Genomic DNA, 21,607 nt, shown 5'->3' with positions numbered 1-21,607 from the left:
CTGCCTTCGCATGCTTTCAGTTCGAAACTGTTACATTTTTCCCTTTGACTTTAACTCCTGTAGCCGAGACACTGCTCCTGATAGCTGTACACACGCCGCGGCAGGACGATCATCTCAACTCTCACGTCAGGCTGAGAGACCGTCAGCTCAGGTGTCTGACGACATAAAGTCTGTCCTCTAACTCTAACACCTTTCTTGCTCTTTGATGTCTTACATTTTCAAAGAAAATCAATAAAAAAAATCCTCAGACATTGTAAAAATAAGACTTGCTATTGAAGCATCAAAGAGCAAACCAGGAAGAACAACGAGGGAGAGGGAAAAAAAAGAACAGGTAGATACTTGCAGAGTTTTAAATGAAAGAGATGAATGAAGACGATTCTTGCTTTAGGAAGGTGGACAGATTAGGGATTACAGTAAGAACAAAGCCTTGTGCAGCGCGGCTACACGAGGAAGGGAGAGGGGATACTGTTACCAAGTTCAGAATAACTCTGGAAATAACAGAACATTGCAAGGAATGCAACATTAGTGGTGACGGAGAGATTCTAGGCAGTAAGTTACAGGAGGAAAGAAGACAAAGTTTTTTATTTCACTTTATTTAGTAGAGTTATGTGAGTGGAGCCCGCCTGTTATGGGAGCCATACTCCATAATATGGAGTACGGTTCCCATGATACTCGTATTATAAGGACTAATTAAGGCTCATGCATAAAGTAACCAACTTGAAAGAGGAAAGGAATTACTAGAAATACACAACACGTGACACAGAACACGAAAGCTGTCTTAGCACGTGATCTGATGAGAAGTTTTCAGTTGAGATTTTTAGGAAAGGACAACCAATGTACACATGTTCACTGTAGCAGCGAGGGATGGTTGAGTGTCAATGAAAAAGAGGGAATAGTTGTCTGGAAGGCTGCGTCTAGTGGATAGATGAAGGAAATGAGTTTGGAGGCACTGAACAATACAAGGTTTGCTCTGCCCCACTCTAAAGTTAAAGAAAGATCATAATTTGAACTTTTTGTGGTTTTTCTTAGCTTAAGTTCTGCAGAGTTGGTCGTTTAGGTAATGACGTTGATAAATGCAGGGTAGAGCCATCAGTAAAAAAATAATATAAAGCAGGAGGTTTTACTAATATTATCTTTGAATAGTAGAGAGAGGGTGGTAGGACAGCCGTATGGAAAATCATTATTTTATAGGTTTAAGAAAGGAACAGAAGCTGTCTACCACTGTATTGAAAGAAGGTGTATTCCATTCGTGAGTGTGAGCGTTCTCTAGTTGGAATTAACCCTAAACTTCTGCGATAAAGGTGTGATCAGTTTGAGTTGATAACGCATTGTGAAATTCAGGAATGAACTTACAGGAACCGTGTGCCTAAGTAGTGTGTTCTGATCCTTACACTTCTAGTCACTGTCCACATTCTCCTGCCATTACTATCACCAGTTAGTGCCATCAACTATTTATTCAATAAAAAACGGTGCCACAGATGAATGCATCTAATGAAAATAAAGAACATAACGCATAACGCTGAGGTACATAATGAATATATATATCTTCGATGTGTTTAATCCCTCTTTATTCATAGAACATAGCTGAATATAGACACCGATTTGTTGCGTAATATGAAACTAAGATCTTTGGAAAGTGAGACGTGTTGCGGTACCTCAGTTAATCAACATTTGGCTGAGGCTTATGAATTAATGAGAGAGAGAGAGAGAGAGAGAGAGAGAGAGAGAGAGAGAGAGAGAGAGAGAGAGAGAGAGAGAGAGAGAGAGAGAGAGAGAGAGAGAAAGAAAGAGAGAGAGAGAGATGTTGCAAGGGAAGCGCCAGTAGTTGGTGTACAAGTGTGCTGAGGGTGTGTGGTTTAAGATAGCATTTGTGGCCAAGGCACCCTGATGGTGTGTGTGAGCTCTCTCTTTCTCCCCACTGAACACACACACACACACACACACACACACACACACACTGGGATGAGTCATAAGTTAATTGCCAGTTAAGGCAACACACCTCAAAGCTTCCGTCAAATTAACATTCCCGGAGCTGCACGTGGCGCCTCATCGCCAGCTCACCTTCAAACCCTTCTGTTCCATGCGCGCAGCTCTCCAAGTGTCACCCGTCCGAGAACATGACAAGTACACAGACGGGGACAAGAAGGGGCGTAACATGATCCCGCCACTGAGAGATGAGCAATAACAGACGTGGTCGCAAGTTCACACTCCATTAGTTCTAGTCTTCAAGGGCTTGCCATCTTCTGGTGATAATAACTATATAATAGCAGCACTTATGAAAGACGCGCCGCATCCTTGTTGGTATAATCAGAATGGAATAATTTCGAAGCACATAAGACAATGTTGGTTGTAAGGAACCTTCAGACTGACAGTACACTTACGTATGACGCTCCTTACGGACTACTAACAGATGTGATCTTGTTGGATGATCAAGGAAGCTCTGTCCGCCTGTTGAATAACTGCCTTCTATTCTTATTACCACAGCCACTGCAGCACTCCCACCCACCCACCCATCAACCCACACGAAATGCACGCATGCACTCGCTCACACACACCCATCAATCCAAACACACACACACACACACACACACACACACACAGAACGTGCAGAAAACACAGACATGCAAGCGTAAGTCATGGGCAGGACTGGTAACACAACAAACAACACAATATTTTGTATGAAGGCTTTGGCGAGGATGTCTGACATCTCCCTTGCTGGGTGAGATGCCAGGTGTAGCCAGCCACTCTCCACCCCATCCAACCGCCACCACCTCATCTCGCTGCGCCAGTACCATACAGAACAATGACGGGCGAGGTGGCAGGGTTTACTCCGGAACATGAAGTGCAAGGCTCAAAACGGTCCAGGATACGTCGTAGTAAGTATCGTATGAAGTGATCGTGAGGTTATCGTCTGCGATGTGGTGCGGCGGGCCTCACAGGACTTGTTACCTACGTGGTGGCATTCCTGCGCTGCGTCTGTACTCCTTTACGCGTCTGTTATGGCCACAGTTCATATACGTATTTATATAGAGTGTGGTTATGGCGTGCCGGACTAGTGGGAGGCTACACTGTAACTTGTGACGTGTGGATATGCTCGTCTTCCTGCCTGAGGACTATAGTGAAGGACTGTGTTTTGATCTCTTCGTCTTCAGGAATGTTGCATCAAACCTGTTCCTTGCGAGATCTGTTAAAAATCGAAGGTCATTCACGAACACGCAGTGACTGGAGAGGAAGGCAGAGGAACAGCAGCGTATGTGATGGGCTGCACAGTGCCGATGACCTGCTGATGGCGTGTAGTGAGGGCGCCGTGCGAGGCTTATTGCTTTTGCTCCCCGCTAGGGTTCGAGCGAAGGGCTGAGAGGCCGCTGCACGCGACCTTTTCTTTCTCCTCCTCCTTCTGCTGCTTCTGTTGCTAACGCTACCATGATTACTGGATACACTGCTACTACTATTATTACTATTACTACTACTATTACTGCTGCTACTGCTGCTGCTGCTGCTGCAGCTGCTATTACTACTACTATTACTGCTGCTGTAACTCTTCTACTCAACTACCACTGCTACTACTACTACTACTACTACTACTATAAATACTAATACTGCTACTATTTCTACTACCATTACTTTTTCTGTTGTTGTTGCTGCTACTACTGCTGCTACTTTACTACTACTACTACTACTACTACTACTACTACTACTACTACTACTACTACTACCACTACTACTACCACTACTACTACTACTACTACTGTTACTACTACTACTATTACTACTATTAGTAGTATTACTACAGCTACTGCTGCTACAACAACAACAACAACAACAACAACAACAACTACTACTACTACTACTACTACTACTACTACTACTACTACTACTACTGCTACTACTACTATTACCACTACTACTACTACTGCTTCATATGCATCAATAACAGCACCAACAGGAGCAGCAGCAGCAACAACAACAACAACGATAATAATAATAATAATAATAATAATAATAATAATAATAATAATAATAAGAAGAAGAAGAAGAAGAAGAAGAGTCGCGCACCAGTGCTAATAATAACACTGTCTGTCGGAACAGTCGTGGTGTGTGTGACGCTCATCACGCTGGTGGGCCTGGCGGTGGTGGTGGGACTCGCAGTCACCTACGCCTCTGCTGACAGTTCAGGTGAGTAATTCTTGTACCTTAGTTCTTTCCAGCAATAATAGTTCTTGTACATCAGTTCTTTCTGACAAACTACGTATATATATTAGAACTCTTTTCCAAGTCATATATATTTTTAGCTCCACATGGTTTGGGTGTAACTGTAGTGAGCTTAGTTCCTCCCAACGTTAATATTCTTGTACATCAGTTCCTTCAGATGATCCATATAGTACAACTCTCTTTTGTCATCCAGTTCGTATGCACGTCTTAGATATAATTATGATTTTGACCTTTTTTAGGGGGACTGGTACTTTCACTGGGCCTTTTTTTAGTTTATTTTATTTTATTTTTTTTTTGTTACTCGGCCATTTCTTCCATAAAAAAAAATAAAAATAAATAATAATTATAATAATAATAATAGTAATCTGGGATCACTTAGATCTCCCAACAACTCTTTCTTCAGTCATCTTTTAGCTCCATATGGTTTGGATGTAGCTGTGAACACCTGAGCTTTGTCCAACACTGATTCTTGTACATCAAGTCCTTGAGGTAGACTATTGTATCACAACCCTCACTAGTCTAGCTCGTATACACATGACTTGGATATGATTCTCGGGTCATCTTACTTCCTCAGTCATCTTTTAGCTTCATATGGCTTGTATTAACTCTTACCAAATTAGCTCTTCCCAATACTAATACTACAACCCTTTCCCCTCGCCTCTTTCCCCAGTCACATTCAAACTTCATATAGTCTGAACATAATTCTGTGACCACCTTAGCTCTCCCTAGTGTTAGTGAAGAAGTGGTAGCTTTGTCTTGACTGCTGAGTGAAGCGAAGGTTGTTAATCCTTAAGTCCATCTGCTGGCCCTCCTTTCCTCGCTCACTGGGTATCGTATTACCGTGTGTTACTGTTGCACGCTCAGAAAAATACCTATTAAACCAGCCAGTCAGTCGGTCAGTCAGTTAGCCAGCCAGCCAGTCAATCAACCAATCAGTCAGCTAGCCAGTCAGACAATTAGTCTGTCAGTCAATCAGCCAGCCAGTCAGTCAATCAGTCAGTCAACCAGTTAGTTAGTCAATCACTAAGTTAGCCAGCCAGCCAGCCAGCCAGTCAGTCAGTCAGTTAGTTAGTCAATCAGCCAGCCAATCTGCCAGTCAGTCAGTCAGTAAGTCAGTTAGTCAGTCAGTCAGCCAATCAATCAGCCAGTCAGTCAGTCAGTAAGTCAGTTAGTTAGCCAATCAGCCAGTCAGTCAGTCAGTAAGTCAGTTAGTCAGTCAATTAGCCAGTCAATCAGCCAGTCAGTCAGTCAGTAAGTCAGTTAGTCAGTCAATCAGCCAGTCAATCAGCCAGTCAGTCAGTCAGTAATTCAGTTAGTCAGTCAATCAGCTAGCCAGTCAGCTAGTCAGTCAGTCAGTAAGTCAGTTAGTCAGTCAATTAGTCAGTCAATCCTTCAATCAATCAGTCAGTCAGTCAGTGGATTGTCTCTTGCTGTCTGTCCTTTCTTTCCTATTTCTTTCTTACGGATGAAGGCTAACTGGTGACTGGTGGCGCCCTTTCCTGACTCTTACTGGTGGAGATAACAGGTCGTAGTCTTCCCTAACACTGTTGCTGGTGGTAATAGCTAGTAACGCCTCTTCATAAGATCATAAGAAAATAAGAGAAACTGCAAGAAGTCACCAGGCCTACACGCGGCAGTTCCTGTATAAAGCATGCTTACCAATGTATTTCCATGAATCATCCTCATCCATAAATTTGTCTGATTTTCTTTTAAAGTTCCTTAATGACTCGGCACTAGCAACCTGATTAGTAGTAGTAGTAGTAGTAGTAGTAGATAAGAACATAAGACAATAAAGGAAACTGGAAGAAGCCGTCAGGCCTACACGTGGCAGTCTCTCTATAAAACATGCCTACCTATTTCCACCTATCATCCTCATCCATAAATCTGTCTCATCTTTTAAAGCCCCTTAATGACTCGCCAGTAACAACCTGATTACTTAGTCTATTCCATTCATCTACCACTCTGAGAACCATTTCCTTCTTATTTCTTTCTTAAATCTAATTTTATAAGGCTTGAACCCCACTATTTCTTTGTCTAATCTTTTAAAGCTCCCTAATGCATCATCCCTCAGGTCTGATCGTGTATCCAGATACATTCATCGACCTGGATCCTAACTATATGATTGGTGACAAGTCTGCCAAGCAACATTACATCGACGTTTTGAAAGACTTCGAAGCAGGTAAGCCCTTGTCTTTGTCTTATCTGTGTTCCCAAGTTCGTATTGGTCTTGAGGGAAGATATAAGGAACGACAAAAGCACGTGTGTTGATGTAATCTTCTCCAGTTCATTTGGTCTGTGAAATGAGGGGAAGATGACAATGGCTGATGAAGGAATGCACTTTTCTAATTTATTTATCCTACTGGAATGAACAAAGAGAAGGACATTTTCTTTCATTAATTAGTACAATTAGAAACATTAATTCTGGGCAATATATTTAGTTCACTGCGACGAACAACGAGTAGGACGCTTTTTTTTTTTCAGATGAGTAAAGGACAACTTTTTTTTATATCAACTTAATTTATCGCGAGGAGCGTAGAGCAAGACATGAGGAAAGGAAGCTGCTGCTGCTGCTCCTTCTATATAAAGTAGCGTGAATTAAAAAATGTATAGCGCTCGTCTTCATCATCATCACCACCACCACTGCTACCTCCAATGCCTCACTGCAAAAAGAAAAGGAAAAAGAAAAAAAAGACTTCCCCAGACCTTGTCATTTCATTTCTTTCGAATGTCAGTCTTTTCCACCCTAGTCCAAAAATTCAGATGTCATCTTTTCGTCAGGTTCTGTGTCTGCCCTGCGCTGCTCACCGCCCTCCGTCCGGCTGTCATTCTATTGGCACAACTGTCCAACTTGTAAATGTTCGGCGCATGACGTGTCCTACCAATGTCTACTTTTAGTTCGTTCTTCCTCAGCTTACACAGACGCCACCCCGTCAGCCCAAAACCTGGCTGACTGTAGCTTTAGCTACAAACTTCGAGATGGCATGGAGTGCAGGTATGAATTTATGTGGCTGGGTAGTGCGTGCAATCAGGCCAACAATTTTGGCTACATGGATGACCAGCCCTGCATAGTCCTCGCATTCAATGAGGTAGGTGCTCTCTTGTCTACACCCGAGCCTGTCATGAAGAATACGGCAAAGGACCATATTCTGAAACACATCTGCCCCTCACCTTCACTACATTAAAAAGGTTCTAGTTGAAGTAACACGGGTTTTAAGGATATCTTTTATGGTTCTGGTGAGAAAATAACGAGATTTATTCATCATTAACAGGAGAAACACTCTTGAGAAACTGCCTATTCATATCTGTCGCCTTTGAAAATAATTGTGGTGAGAGAGCAGTGTTTCTGAATACGGACCAAGGTTGTGTGTATTCATACAGACAAACAAGGGAGTTGAAAGGAAGTGATGAGCTCTGGCTTACTACTCCTCACTCGGGAAGACAAAGACAGAGGGAATCACTTCGTTTCTGTTATTATGTCTTTAAAGAAGGATTGTCAAGGATGGAAAAAAAAAAAAAAAAAAAACTGAAAAGCCCAATTAACTAGTTTCCTAATAAGATAGTAGGAAAAAAAGGTGTGTGTGTGTGTGTGTGTGTGTGTGTGTGTGTGTGTGTGTGTGTGTGTGTGTGTGTGTGTGTGTGTGTGTTTGTGTGTTTGTGTATGTGTGTGAGTGTGTGTGCACCTTTTTAACCGTGAATTACTTCTATTTGTCTTCTATTCTTTCTCCCTTTTTGCCCTTACGTCTATTTCGCTAGGTGTGTGTGTGTGTGTGTGTGTGTGTGTGTGTGTGTGTGTGTGTGTGTGTGTGTGTGTGTGTGTGTGTGTGTGTGTGTGTGTGAGGGTCACCCGGTGTGTGTTGCAGCCCCGGGAGTGGACGCCCAAGCCTTACACATCCCCAGAGGAGCTGCCCAAGGAGATGCCAGAGTCACTTCGTACGCACATTGAATCACTCTTCGCCAGCTCTCATCCAACACAGGTAAGAAGACGTGTGTGTGTGTGTGTGTGTGTGTGTGTGTGTGTGTGTGTGTGTGTGTGTGTGTGTGTGTGTGCGTGCGCGCGCGCTTCAGTTATCGTTATCATCGTCAGTCATTATTATTACGTCCCTACTACTCCACCTCTCCCTTCCTTCTCTTCCTCTCCCCTTCCTTCTCCTATTCCTCCTCTTCCTCCTCTTAATAACTGAGGTGCAAGAACAACAGCTACTACTGTTACTATTATTGCATTTCATTGCTCCTACTGCTGCTGCTGCTGCTGCTGCTGCTGCTGCTGCTGCTGCTGCTGCTGCTGCTGCTGCTGCTGCTGCTGCTGCTGCTGCTACTACTACTACTACTACTACTACTACTACTACTACTACTACTACTACTACTACTACTACTACTACTACTACTACCTACTCCCACCTAAGATCTTAACTACTACTACTACAACTACTACTGACGCAAGCACTACCCTCATGCCATTGCCCGTTGGGCGCAGTTCCTGTGGGTGTCCTGCACAGGGCAGTATCCCGCCGATAAGGAGTTCCTGGGTCCGGTGGAGCTCAGTCCGTGGCCGGGGTTCCCGCTTTACTACTTCCCAGTGAGGACCTCGTCTCGGGGCCCGATCCTCGGCCTCACTCTCAAAGGACCCGAATGTAAGTCCCTCTCACAACAATAATGACAATCACTGCGAAACACTTTCGAGCGCATTCTCAAACGTTAGGTTTTCTCATCTCGACTGCTTCACACAGGCTCCAGCGGAAGTCACTGGGTTTTCAAGAGTGTTTCCATGATTCTAGTGATAGTTCAAGTTTTCTGTATCATTAATCCCACTGATACTAGAAGAACACGACTTTGTCATTACAATTCCGTGCAGATGCTGATGATACGCAGAGCATATGAATAAAAGTGAAGACACCGATTTTTTTTCTGTCGATAGATTTTAAGCACTATTAGCGTCTGTATGGAGCTATAATGACAAAACAGTGTTGCTGTGTAGGGAAGAATAATGAAGTAAGAGCAGGCACACCAATTTGAGATGCAGATGCTCGCGGGACATTTGATTAAGTGCAAGTTCTTCATGTTTCACTCAGGTTCAGGCAGATTTCCGTGTAAATCATTGACTGGAGTACTGACTAATACCACCTCCCCCATGTACGTAAACTGTAAGTCCTGTTCTCCTGTACAGTCAGCACGCTGATCAGCATCGAGTGTCACTTCTGGGCCAAGAACCTCGAGACGCCGCACGTCGCCGCCCGCATCGAATTTCTCTGGTAATGACAGCTTGCAAGGAAGGCTGGTGCAGCGCTGACGGTGGCTGTGGGACTAGCGCGGGGCTTGACCACGCATGGGATTGTCAGTACATGTCATTCCGTGCTACCACTGAGTGATTGATTGACGGACTGTATTTGAATGTCTTGTACAAAGTGATATGGCGCCTGCATATACCATGAGGACACTGTTAATTACCGTATGTGTGTGTGTGTGTGTGTGTGTGTGTGTGTGTGTGTGTGTGTGTGTAATAATAATAATAATAATAATAATAATAAACGGTTTATTCTTTAGGCAGTCAACAAACTGAAAATGTACATTGGGGGTGGGGAAATACTTGACATTAATCCTAAAGGTAAGTCAAATCTAGAAGAGACTATTGATTGATGGCTCACACCATGGTGGGAATCGCACTGAGTCTGTACCGGTCCGTACGTGGCGCCTTTAGGGGCGTTATCTTATTGTGGTGTCTGGTGGCACGGGTAGGGCGAGGCGCGTCAGGCGGCAGCATGTTTCTGAGACGTGGATGATTCAGAAGTCCCCTTCCAAACTTCTCCAGAGCCTCACTGTACTTGGTGGATAGTCTGGACAGCTTCAGGGTGTTCAGGGCTTCTTCATAGGTGGTGTATGCAGGGCCAAGGATGACCCTGCACGCCCTTTTCTGCACACTCTCCAACTGTAGCTGTTGAGTTTGTGTGAGGGAGGAGGACCACGCTGGGGAGGCGTACATGAGTTTGGGGAGGATGAAAGTAAGATACACCCCCCTTAACTCATCTGTCGGCGTCCCCAGCGACCTGAGTCTGCGCAGCATGTACAGCCTGTAGGTAGCTGATCTTATGGTGCTGGCGACATGCTGCTTCCAGGTCAGCTGGTCGTCCACCGTGACTCCGAGGAGCTTGGCACATCGGACCACCTGGAGGGGGTGAGGGCCCACTGAGAGCTGAGGAGGGGGCACTGGTACAGAGGAGGTACAGAAATGCATCACCACAGTTTTGTTGTGGTTGATGGTCATCCTGCTCTCCTCCGTCCACGTCTGCAGCCGCTCCAGGATCGCTTGCAGTGGCAAGTAGTGTGTGTGTGTGTGTGTGTGTTCTTCAGTTACTGTGTCATCTAAAACTACTCCAACTTGGATACCAGTATTACTGTCAGTATCTTCTTGTGCCTTAGTGAACACTGAGGCGGTGAGGCAGCGACGCCTGTCCACACTGGCGGGTACTGCTCGCCGGCCATTTCTCTCGCTTCAGCAGCGTTACCAGATGGAACAATTTCCAGCAAGCTTCACACTATAGGACAGAGCTTGCTCAGCTTGGCTGGCTATGCCTTTATTGGACAAAGAAAGTCTGTTGGGCTTGCTAGTTGTGTTCACCACGGTGCCCGGTGGATGGTTAGATTGAGCAGTTCACGTCGTTCAGTAGCTAGCAGCAGACATGGGCCCGCTATTGGTCTGCCCGTCAAAGCTACCATCATATTTTTGATGCTTGATTGATAGCGAGGCCAGTTCCATGTATTGTCTGAGAATGGTACCTAGAGGTTTGCTTCCCAGAACCACTGCTGCTATGTAGAGAGGAAAGACATCCTGCCATCAAACCAGCAAGTAAAGACATTCCGGTGATTTGTGGTTTCTCCGCTCATGGCGTCACCTCCCTCCAGCCTTGTGAATTGTAATGGGATATAGTAACAGTGCTTGTGTGTCGAGCATTGCCTTGCCTGATAGTAAAGGCAGGCTTTAATCACGCCCGTATTTCTCACATGCCTAGTGCCTTAGTTTGCCTGTGCAGCCTGTCCCATGCAGGCGGCCTCGTGCAGGCTGCGGGGCGCACACGGCGATGCAGCATTACTCTTTGCCTCGCCATGTGTGGGTGTTTGTATGGCGTCTGTCTCGTGCCATAGATAAGTGTGTGTGTGTGTGTGTGTGTGTGTGTGTGTGTGTGTGTGTGTGTGTGTGTGTGTGTGTGTGTGTGTGTAGTGACAGCCAGGATGTCTGTATAGGTGCCTGTGGGGAGGGCGCCTGTGAAGGAGCGGGACGGGAGGTGATCTGTGTCAAGGAGCAGCGGACATACCTAACCTTACGGAAGTGCTTGCCATGTGACGTCAGCGATCATGGAGCGCCAATCCTCTCTTCTTTCTGCCATCGTAACCAGATCCTCGATGTTCCATCCCATGTTAATACTTTCCAGCAAGGTCTCCATATATTTCTTTGCCTTCCTCTTGCTCTTCTCCCATCAATCCTCCCCAGCAAACAATCTCTTTCCAATCCTCCAGCTCTCAGGATGTCCCAAAAACTGCAACTGTCTTCTCCTAATACTTCTTATCAAGCCTCTCTCCACTCCTGCACGTCTTAGCACTTCCTCATTTGTCACTCTTGCTGTCCATGGAATCCTTTGCAATCTTCTCAGGAACCACATCTCGGCAGCCTCCAATTCCTTTTCCATTTTCTTTTAAATAGTCCATGTTTCACAACCATACAATAACACTGACCACACGTAGCATTTCAACAGTCTGATTTTCAATTTCATATTCATACTCAAATTTGTTATCAAAGTTCTTATATTTATAAAAGCAGTTTTTGCCAACCCGATTCTCTTCTTTATTTCCTTTTCACAATCTGCCTCCTCTCACACAATACTCCCCAAATATTTAAATTCTCGAACCTGTTTAATTTGCCTTTCACCAATATATATCCTTACACTGAGCCTTTGTTATTCCCAAGACTTCCGTCTTCTTTATGTTTATCTTCAGACCTCTCTCCTCACTTGCTTCTTGTACTTCATCCACAAGCCGTTGCAGCTTTTCCTCTGAGTCCGCCAAAAGAACTGTATCATCAGCATACCGTGTATTTGTCACGTTTCTTCCTCCAATTCTCACTCCCTCCAACTCTATTAAACTTTCCATGCATTTTTGTCCGTACAAGGAGATGTCTGGGGAAAGTACACACCCCTGCCTCACTCCTCTCCTTATATTTACCCATTCTGACTTCATTTCTCCCACTTTCACAGCTGCTTTTTCATTCCAGTACAAATTTGCTATCAACCTTATGTCCTTACCATCCACACCTGTTTCCTTAATTATTCTCACAAGTTCTTCATGCCTTACTGTATCAAATGCTTTCTCATAATCGACAAAGCACATGTATACATCCTTCTGCATCTCCACTGCCCGCTCAATAATATTTCTTAAGCAGAAAATGGCATTGCTGGTACCCATCCCTTTCCTAAAACCAAACTGCTCTTTTGCTACATTTTCCTCAACCTTTCTCTTCAATCTATTTCTCAATACTCCAATTATCTTTCCCATCTGACTTATAATACTAATTGTTCTATATTTTTCACATTCAGTAGTTCCCATCTTCTTGGGGATGTTTATGAATGTTGCCTATTGCATGGGTTTTGGCACATACCCCTTCTCATATATTTTGTTTGCTAACTCCGTTATTTCATCCACAACCAAATCACTCGCTGCTCGTACTATTTCTGTCACCATTCCATCTTCATCTGTAGCGGACATAACTGTCTTGTTTGGAATTTACGAACTGAACTGTTCCATTGTGAAGCACCAACCCAACTCTGTCACTACGGCAGATATAGCTTCCGTCATACCAAGTAAATAATCTGGAGTGTGGAAGGAAAGGATGCGATGTTTGATAGGGTGTAAGAGTTGTCAAGAATTTAGAGTTACGAAGAAAATACGATATCACGCCTCTGCCTCAGCCGCCCTTCAGAGAGAGCACAGGTGTTCTCAGTGCTCCCTACACACTCTCCTGACGCAGCCAAAGTGTTGAGCGCCGCGAGGAAGGGTGAGGGTCTTGCCTTCAGATGTGTCACTCAGGACAGCTGGCTACTTTCCGCCTCACGATGGAATGCGATCAGTTAGCGCTAAACACACTGCATTCCTGTATCCGAGTGTTGTTCAGCCTTGTATGTTAGTGGTCACATTATGCTGTGTGTTAAGTCGTCCATGAGGGAGAAACTGACTCTCAAATAGATGAATGGAATAGACTCAGTAATCGGGTTGCTAGTGGAGAGTCAATAAGGAGCTTTAAGAGAAGATTGGATAAATTTGTGGTTGAGAATGATACGTGGTAAGAAGTAGGCATGCTTTATAGAGGGACTGCCACATGTAGGCCTGATGACTTCTTGCAGCTTCCCTTGTTTTCTTATGTTCTCATGTTCAATAAACGATGGGTGTTGTTGATTTTCTCTGGGTCACACCTCATCTAAACTAATGTTACGCCATATTATAGTGTTTGTGTAAGTCATCAATAAACCATGACGTGATGCTGACTTTCTCTACGCCCCGGCGGCTCATCCATGCACACCACCGAGGGACGCAGGGGAGACGCGAGGGCTTGGCGTAACTGATCACAGAAGCGGCAGACTCGTGTTATCATACCTCCCATTCCTTCAAGAACATTAGCGGGTGGAAAACTGGAGTACATAAAAAAAAAAAGGTAGAAATAAAAAAGAATAAAAATAAATAAATAAAATACGTAGGAATTATTGTTTCGCACATATTATGAACAGAAGAGAGAAAAAAAATAGTAATCTAATTCAACGAGCTTTTCTTAACTACGGGTATTTAGAGGACGATTATAACATTTCCCTCCATAATCATTCGTAAATAATTAACTAAACTGTTCTTGCTTAGTCCCACCCATTACAAACATGTCTTATTTCACTGCATCCTTAATTGAACATTCTCTCAAGTCTTCCTCTCTTTCTCCTGCCGGGCTAGATCCATCTCCAGCATCCTCCTTCTCACACATTCCTGGTCTCTCCTCTTCATGTGTCCAAACTGCCTCAATCTTGCTTCTTTCTCGCTTTCTCCCCAAATCGACATCCATGCGCTGTGCCCCTGCTGTATTCTTTCCTGATTTCTTGCAGCCCCCGTCACTTTTAGGGGAAATCGCAACTGTTTTGACTGCCTCTTGGACCACATTCTGAAACACTTCTGCGCCGCACTTCCACTTCAAAAGCCTTTAGTTAAAGTTACACAGGTTTTTTAAAAGTGTTTTTATGGTTGCAGAGACTGATTAGCAACATATCAACATTGCTAACAGAAGAAATATTATTAAGAACCCTGCTTATCATCTCTGTGGCCCTTAAAAATAGACGTGGTGTGAAAGCAGTTTCTGAATACGGGCCCTCTAGTCTCCTCATAGTTTACAAGCTGATCCCAATACCGGCTTGAAGGTGTGACAAAGAGTACGTAGCTCCCTTTACAAGGATTGTGTTGTTCTACCCTCCCCCTTTACTGACCATACCAAGGGAAATGAGATTTGGTTTTCTTTGGACCATACCGAGGCGACAGCATCTCGAATCCAAGGCGGTACTCGAAGCAATGCCTCATGAAACCCTTAGCATTCTGAGCCGCTCGCCTTGTTACGACTCACTTTTCTTGTGTTCTGGTTTAAGTAATCTTTATATCAACAGTTTTTATGCGACAGCATCTCGAATCCAAGGCGGTACTCGAAGCAATGCCTCATGAAACCCTTAGCATTCTGAGCCGCTCGCCTTGTTACGACTCACTTTTCTTGTGTTCTGGTTTAAGTAATCTTTATATCAACAGTTTTTATGCCCAAGGGAGGATGACCCGAGGTAAAAAAAAAAAAATAGGGAAAAAGAAAAGGCCTGCTAATTGCTTCTCCCATAAAAGAATATGAAGAATACTAAAGAAGATTCAATTAAGGTGATCAGAGATTTAGTTATGAAAAACATGGGGAAGGAAAGTCATATACGATCATTCTCTCTCTCTCTCTCTCTCTCTCTCTCTCTCTCTCTCTCTCTCTCTCTCTCTCTCGTACGTGTTTCGTTACTCTTGCAAGACTGGCACCGTTACACCATACAACTGAAGTGACGCTCGCACTGCTTCACACACACACACACACACACACACACACACACACACACACCCTGATACATGCATAACGCTTACATCATAGTACGTAACTGCTTTCGCCGCTTTAATGCCACACTTTCCCATCAATTCCCCAAGTCTCGTGCACTGGGAAAGAGATGAAGAGGAAGGCAAGTCATTTATAAAGCTGCACATTTACCAACAACTGTAGTGATGGGTTAACAAGGATCCCACATCACTTCTAGAAAAGCATATCCTTTACTTTGCATGTGCCTTATGTCACTACTCTACAACCTGACTTATCATCTCTGTCTGTCCACTAAAAACAGTTCCTTGACATCTACGGTAAGTACTAATGCTACACTTTTCCATCAACTCTCAAAGTCTCGTCCATTGGGAGCGATGAAAAGAAAATGCAAGAGGTTTATAAAATTACATATTTATCCATAATTGTAATGATAGTTTAACAAAGATTACACATCATTTATAGAAAGGCACACCAGTAGGAACACTCTTCATCTCTGTCTGGCCTCTGAAAACAGTTCCGTGTCTCGCTAAGTACTCAGTAAACATAAGGAGGGTGTGAAGCACGCAACAGGTGACTCGGGAAGAAAAAAAAAAAAAAGACACCAGAAAATCTGGCTATATAATAAAAGATACGTAAAAAAAAAAACATCAGAAAATATAGCTCAAGAATAATTGCTATATACAAAAAAAAAAAAAAAAAAAAAAATGGCGTAGGATAATTGTATCACTGTAAATCTTCAGGAGAGGAAAAACACCAGAAAATATGGCACAAGAAAGGAAAAAAAAAAAAAAAAAATAGCGCAGAAAAGAATATCTCATTAAGACTTCGTTTGGGTTACGTCATATTTTTCCTGTACCATTATCCCACGCCCCTCTCTCTCTCTCTCTCTCTCTCTCTCTCTCTCTCTCTCCACTGGATTAGAGCGATTTATGAAGGGGATAGAAAAATTCAGGCTGAACCAGGAATAAGGCAAGGCAAGGCAAGGTAATTGAAAGCAAGCAAAGGTTATAGTATGTTAGATCTTCGTCCCGTTCGATCTATTATCCCGACTTTATACGGCGTCGCTGTTATATTATGTTAGATAAGGTAAGACAATTCTCTCTCTCTCTCTCTCTCTCTCAACTGTAATAACATCAGCAGCGCAGTAAAATGTAATGCAATGTACTTGAGCCTGTTTCTCCGCCAGCCTTCATCACTCGTGTTGCCATTAGCCAGTACCTGTGTCCCTTGAGCGAGGCCTGTCTCTTCCCCGTGGCTCATCACAACGACTCACGGCGGCTGCGAACACTCACTGACTCCTGACCTTCCACAACACTGCGTTATGTTGTACTGCTGCCCGCTCCTTCGCCCTCTCCTCAACTCATTCGCTCCTTTCATTAGCATTACTACATCTACTTTCTCTCTCTCTTTGTACCTCACACAACCATCACCGCGACAAACTCCCTAAAACTCATAAGCCAAGATACACTACAAGTCAACAATATACGCACACAAAAATAAACAATTCGAACTACATACTAACCGAGCCTAACTGTACTGCGCAAAAGTGTCGGTGAAGCTTTGAGTCTTGCGCCGCCACCACTGCCGCCCTGCCTCACTTGAAGGGGGGAGGGGGGCGGGAAATGGGCTGGGAAGACGTGAGCTACCCCCTATCTGGCCGCCTTGCCTCTAGCGGTGTGGGGAAGCACTGGGGGCCCCGGCAGCACGGTGGCGGGGCGCAGGTCACCGAGCAACTCAACCTGCAGGCGATAAACAAGAGTAAGAAAGATACCAGTACTCGTTGTCAGTAAGGAAAGACTGACTGGCTGATTGGAAATTGCGATGATATGATGGCACGCTCCTCCCCCCCTCTCCATCTCTTTCTCACTCTCTCTGGCTTACCTGGACCTGGCAGCCGGGCACAGCGAGGAAGGGCGGCAGGTAGGCGAAGGCGATGGGGTGGCGAAGGTGGTGGGAGAAGCAGCCGCTCGTGGTGTTGCCGACCACCTTGCCGCACAGCCACACGGTCTCGTCTCCCTGCAACACACACACGCACGCACGCCATCATTATAATGTTGTTGCTGCTGCTGGTGTTACAACTATGACTGCTGCTGCTGATGCTAGTGCTGTTATACACACCCATCAACACACACACACACACACACACACACACACACGTACGTGGCATTTCCTGTATAAAACATCCCTACCTAATTCCACTGTCATCCCCATCCAAAAATTCGTCTTTTCTTTTAAAGCTCTCAAATGGCTCAGCACTAACAACCTGATTGTGGAGTCTATTTCACTCATCTACCACTATATTTGAGCATCAGTTTCTTCCTATCTCTTTCTTAAATCTAACTTCATCAAGCTCGAATTATTTCTTGTCCAATTCTGATAACTGACCCTAAGGATTTTGCTTACGCCACTCTTGTTATATCACTTATGCCATTTAAAAACCTCTCATTACATTCCCTAACCAGTTTCTTCGTCATTCTTACACCTAACTTCAGCAAGCTCGTACCCGTTATTTCTTGCCCTGCCCCTGGTACTCACATGCGGCTCCACGTCCTCGCTGTCCACCCTGAGCTGCACCAACATGCGCTTGGGTCGCTGCGTGAGGAGATGCACCACCGCGGCGCGACCCACGAAGTCACCCTGGGAGGAAATGATATAAAGCGTGAAGAGCGATTGTGTCACTCAGTCTGTTCTCTTTGATGCACTGTGGTGATGGTGGTGGTGGTAATTGTGGTTCACACTATCCGAACCCTTGTATGCGATACATTTTTATTTATTTATTTATTTCTGAGAATGAAAGGAAAAAGCTGATAAATCCAGTAAGGTCAAAATACACACACACACACACACACACACACACATACACACACACACACACACACACACACACACACACACACACACACACACACACACACACACACATCTTAAATATGGAAAAAATGATAAATATGGACTATTTCAAAGGGACTTAGAATTAGCAATTTTGCTTTTGTAGTGTATGAGCTGTTGGAGTTTATGTTACTGAAAATTACTTGTTGTACTCCCTTACCTTGCTAAGGGTCACCTGAGTTAAATAAACTTTTCAGACCTTTAACACACACACACACACACACACACACACACACACACACACACACCTTTTTCATGTTGACAAATGCCATGAGTCCCGCGTCAGTGATGGTGGTGTCCATGTTCATCTCGGCGCCCCACATCTTGAAGCCTTTCTCCTGCCGCATCACATTGAGCGCCAGCGTGCCGAAGTCCCCCACGCCTGCAGGGGAGGGAGTAAAGTCAGGGTGGTGGTCAGGTCTGCCACGTGGTGAACACAATGAAAGATACTGCCATTAGGATCTCTCTCTCTTACTCTCTCTCTCTCTCTCTCTCTCTCTCTCTCTCTCTCTCTCTCTCTCTCTCTCTCTCTCTGACAATTTTATTTCCTTTCAATTCAATATAAATGAAACAGGAACTAAGAGGATGGAAAAGCTATAAAAAAAAAAAAAAAAACGAAATACTAAACTTATAAAATAATAAATAATAGCAAGTAAAGCTATGCGTGCCCGCGCACGCGCGTCTTGCTGCCGTTTACCATGTTCGTGGCCAGCGTCCAGGAGAGCTTCATAGAGCTTGGCGGTGTGAGAGCGGGGATGGTAGAGCTCCCAGCCCAGCTCCCCGGTGTAGGAAAGGCGCATGGCCAGCAGATCTATTCCCGCGAGGTTCACCTGGCGGGCACACAGAGGGAAGCACGTTACAACACACTTCGTAATGTAAAGGAGGATTCAAGACACTTCACTTTGTAACTTGGACTTGCTTTTAAACTATTTTCTTTAGGGACTGGCATCTTTAATTGTTTTTTTTTTTTCATTCTATTAATATTTTATCGGTTTTATTGTTCCCCCTTGGCTATGGAAGAGAGAGAGAGAGAGAGAGAGAGAGAGAGAGAGAGAGAGAGAGAGAGAGAGAGAGAGAGAGAGAGAGAGAGAGAGAGAGAGTGAGTGCCTGCTTATTCATGGCCAGTGTTGCAACAAGTGGGAGTTTTGTGTGGCGAAATAAAATACATCGAGAATTTCAAGAGTATTAAAACTATATATGCCAAAAAGAAAGGAAAAAAAAAAAAAACTTACAAGGCATGAAGGAAATATATCAGGTGGTGGTGGTAGTAGTAGTAGTAGTAGTAGTAGTAGTAGTAGTAATAGTAGTAGTAGTAGTAGTAGTAGTAGTAGTAGTTTTGTTGATATTGTTTTTTGATATTATAACCACCACCACCACCACCACCATATTTAGAAGGAGATTTTTGCCTCATGAAATACATACGTTACATGCGTTTAAATTTCAAGCTTGTAACTTAAAAAAAAAAGCGCAAAATAAAACAATGTATATCAATGGCTTAAAAATATAATATACTAAGTGAAAAAAAAAAAAAGAGTAAAAGGATTTAGAAGAAGACTTGCCACATCAAAATAAGCAACAAAGGTTTAGATTGAAGCTTATGACTTCATTGAAATCTTACACGTGACTCTTTACGCTAAAACCTCAACCAAAAAAATGTAATACGGCAAGAGAAAATGAAGTAAACATTTATCTCACGCGTGCTTAAACACACACACACACACACACACACACACACACACACACACACACACACACACACACACACACACACACACACACACACACACACACACACACTGCTGTTTCAGACGTCTGTCAATATTTTCTTAATCAGTATCTTCTTGTTGTGTAAATTCACGATCTGATGGCCGGCAAATGTAAATAAACCTATTACTACGATTATCACTATTATTCTTGTTGTCATTATTACTACTAAAAATACGACTACAACAACAATCATACACACACACACACACACACACACACACACACACACACACACACCTCACCTCCTTGGCAGAGAAGAAAGGGAACTTTCCCTCGAAGGCTTGTGACAGCTTGGCCAGGATCTGCTTAGACTTGGGCCCCGCCACGCTCAGGCAGCCCAGCTCGTCCGTCTGGTTGGCAAGACTCACCTTCCATCCGCCGAGCCTCGCCTGCTCCTGGAGCCACCTGGAGAAGTGCAAGGGAGATTTGTGAAAGCCTCGATGCAGCAAGTTGTTCTCTTCTCCTTGACTGCCTGTCTTAGTCACTGTTTGTTTGCCTCACTGATTGACTGAGTGAGCGAGCGACTGATGAACCGACTGCCATTCTGTCTCTACCCGTCTATTTGTCTTTTTTTTTGTCTGTGTTTTGTGGCTCTGTCTATCTTTTTGTCTCTACCCGTCTATTTGTCTTTTTTTTTGTCTGTGTTTTGTGGCTCTGTCTATCTTTTTGTCTCTACCCGTCTATTTGTCTTTTTTTTGTCTGTGTTTTGTGGCTCTGTCTATCTTTTTGTCTCTACCCGTCTATTTGTCTTTTTTTTTTGTCTGTGTTTTGTGTCTCTGTCTATCTTTTTGTCTCTACCCGTCTATTTGTCTTTTTTTTTGTCTGTGTTTTGTGTCTGTCTATCTTTTTGGTTCTCTGTCTATCTGTTTGTCTACGTTTTTGTTTTTTCTGTCTGTCTGTCTGTCTGTCTGTCTGTGTCTGTTTCTCTACCTGTGCTTTTTCGTTTCTCTGTTTTTTCTCTGTCTGTCTGTCTGTCTGTCTTTTTTGTTTTTCTTCTTGCCTGTTTGCCTGTCTTTTTGTATTCTGTTTGTTTTATTTTTTTGTATGTCTTTTTGTTTTTCTGTTTTAATTTTTCTGTGTCTTTTTTGTTTCTGTCCGTCTGTCTGTCTTTTTATTTTTCTTTCTGTCTGCCTGTCACTCTCACACACTCCGACACTCACACACTCCTAATCTTCCTCTCTACCTTCCCTACACTACTTTCTCGATCCTTCCCCACTTGCCACTCCTCTTCTTCATCTTCTCTCTCCTCCCTCTGCTACTCCTCTTGCACTTCCTATTCCCAACATCCTCCTACTCCTCGCCTCTTCCCCATCCTACTTCCCTCTCCTCCCCGGTCTCCCAGGCTCCTCTTGACGCACCTAAGGTCGTGCAACTCCACGCCTGACCCCGTGATGACCAGGAACGAGTCCTCCTTAGTCCGCGTCACCGTCAGCTCAGCGTACACGTGGCCGGTGGAGGTCAGTACGTGCGTGATGACTGTTCGGCCAACCTTAGGGATTCTGCGGCAGAGAGAGGGAGAGTGGTGATGGTGGTGGAGGTGGTGGTAATACGTATAAATAACATCAACAAAACTACTACTACTACTACTACTACTACTACTCCTGCTGCTAC

General features: G+C 44.0%; 2 protein-coding genes across 2 annotated transcripts in view; one reads left to right on the top strand and one right to left on the bottom strand.

Annotated features, from left to right (window-relative positions):
* The first annotated feature begins 2,720 nt into the window (after positions 1-2,720).
* On the top strand, positions 2,721-13,733 carry LOC135116354 (sodium/potassium-transporting ATPase subunit beta-like). The gene is made up of 7 exons (XM_064033726.1): positions 2,721-2,876; positions 4,090-4,176; positions 6,284-6,391; positions 7,123-7,298; positions 8,073-8,186; positions 8,687-8,843; positions 9,377-13,733. The coding sequence occupies exons 1-7, from the start codon at positions 2,804-2,806 to the stop codon at positions 9,463-9,465; spliced, it is 804 nt and encodes a 267-aa protein (XP_063889796.1). The 5' UTR covers positions 2,721-2,803; the 3' UTR covers positions 9,466-13,733.
* A 2,018-nt stretch (positions 13,734-15,751) lies between these two features.
* Positions 15,752-21,607, bottom strand: part of LOC135116350 (dimethylglycine dehydrogenase, mitochondrial-like) — a 62,859-nt gene continuing 57,003 nt past the window's right edge. The window contains exons 14-20 of the mRNA XM_064033720.1: positions 21,355-21,495; positions 20,239-20,401; positions 18,927-19,059; positions 18,478-18,611; positions 17,876-17,977; positions 17,222-17,356; positions 15,752-17,079 (exon numbers count right to left, since the gene is read on the bottom strand). Coding sequence (XP_063889790.1) covers positions 16,990-17,079; positions 17,222-17,356; positions 17,876-17,977; positions 18,478-18,611; positions 18,927-19,059; positions 20,239-20,401; positions 21,355-21,495 — 898 coding nt within the window. The 3' untranslated portion in view covers positions 15,752-16,989. The remainder of the gene's footprint in view (positions 17,080-17,221; positions 17,357-17,875; positions 17,978-18,477; positions 18,612-18,926; positions 19,060-20,238; positions 20,402-21,354; positions 21,496-21,607) is intronic.

This window comes from Scylla paramamosain, chromosome 31 (genome assembly GCF_035594125.1).
Source record: "Scylla paramamosain isolate STU-SP2022 chromosome 31, ASM3559412v1, whole genome shotgun sequence".
Lineage (NCBI taxonomy): Eukaryota > Metazoa > Arthropoda > Malacostraca > Decapoda > Portunidae > Scylla > Scylla paramamosain.
The sequence above is the reverse complement of the archived record's forward strand: the minus strand, read 5'-3'. Positions and strand labels throughout refer to the sequence as shown.

Excerpts from the sequence above, each read along its gene's own strand:
- LOC135116354 (XM_064033726.1), top strand. The coding sequence starts at position 2,804 with ATGACGGGCGAGGTGGCAGGGTTTACTCCGGAACATGAAGTGCAAGGC. Across the intron at positions 7,299-8,072 it reads TAGTCCTCGCATTCAATGAG|CCCCGGGAGTGGACGCCCAA; the intron begins GTAGGTGCTCTC and ends TGTGTGTTGCAG. Across the intron at positions 8,844-9,376 it reads CACTCTCAAAGGACCCGAAT|TCAGCACGCTGATCAGCATC; the intron begins GTAAGTCCCTCT and ends TCTCCTGTACAG.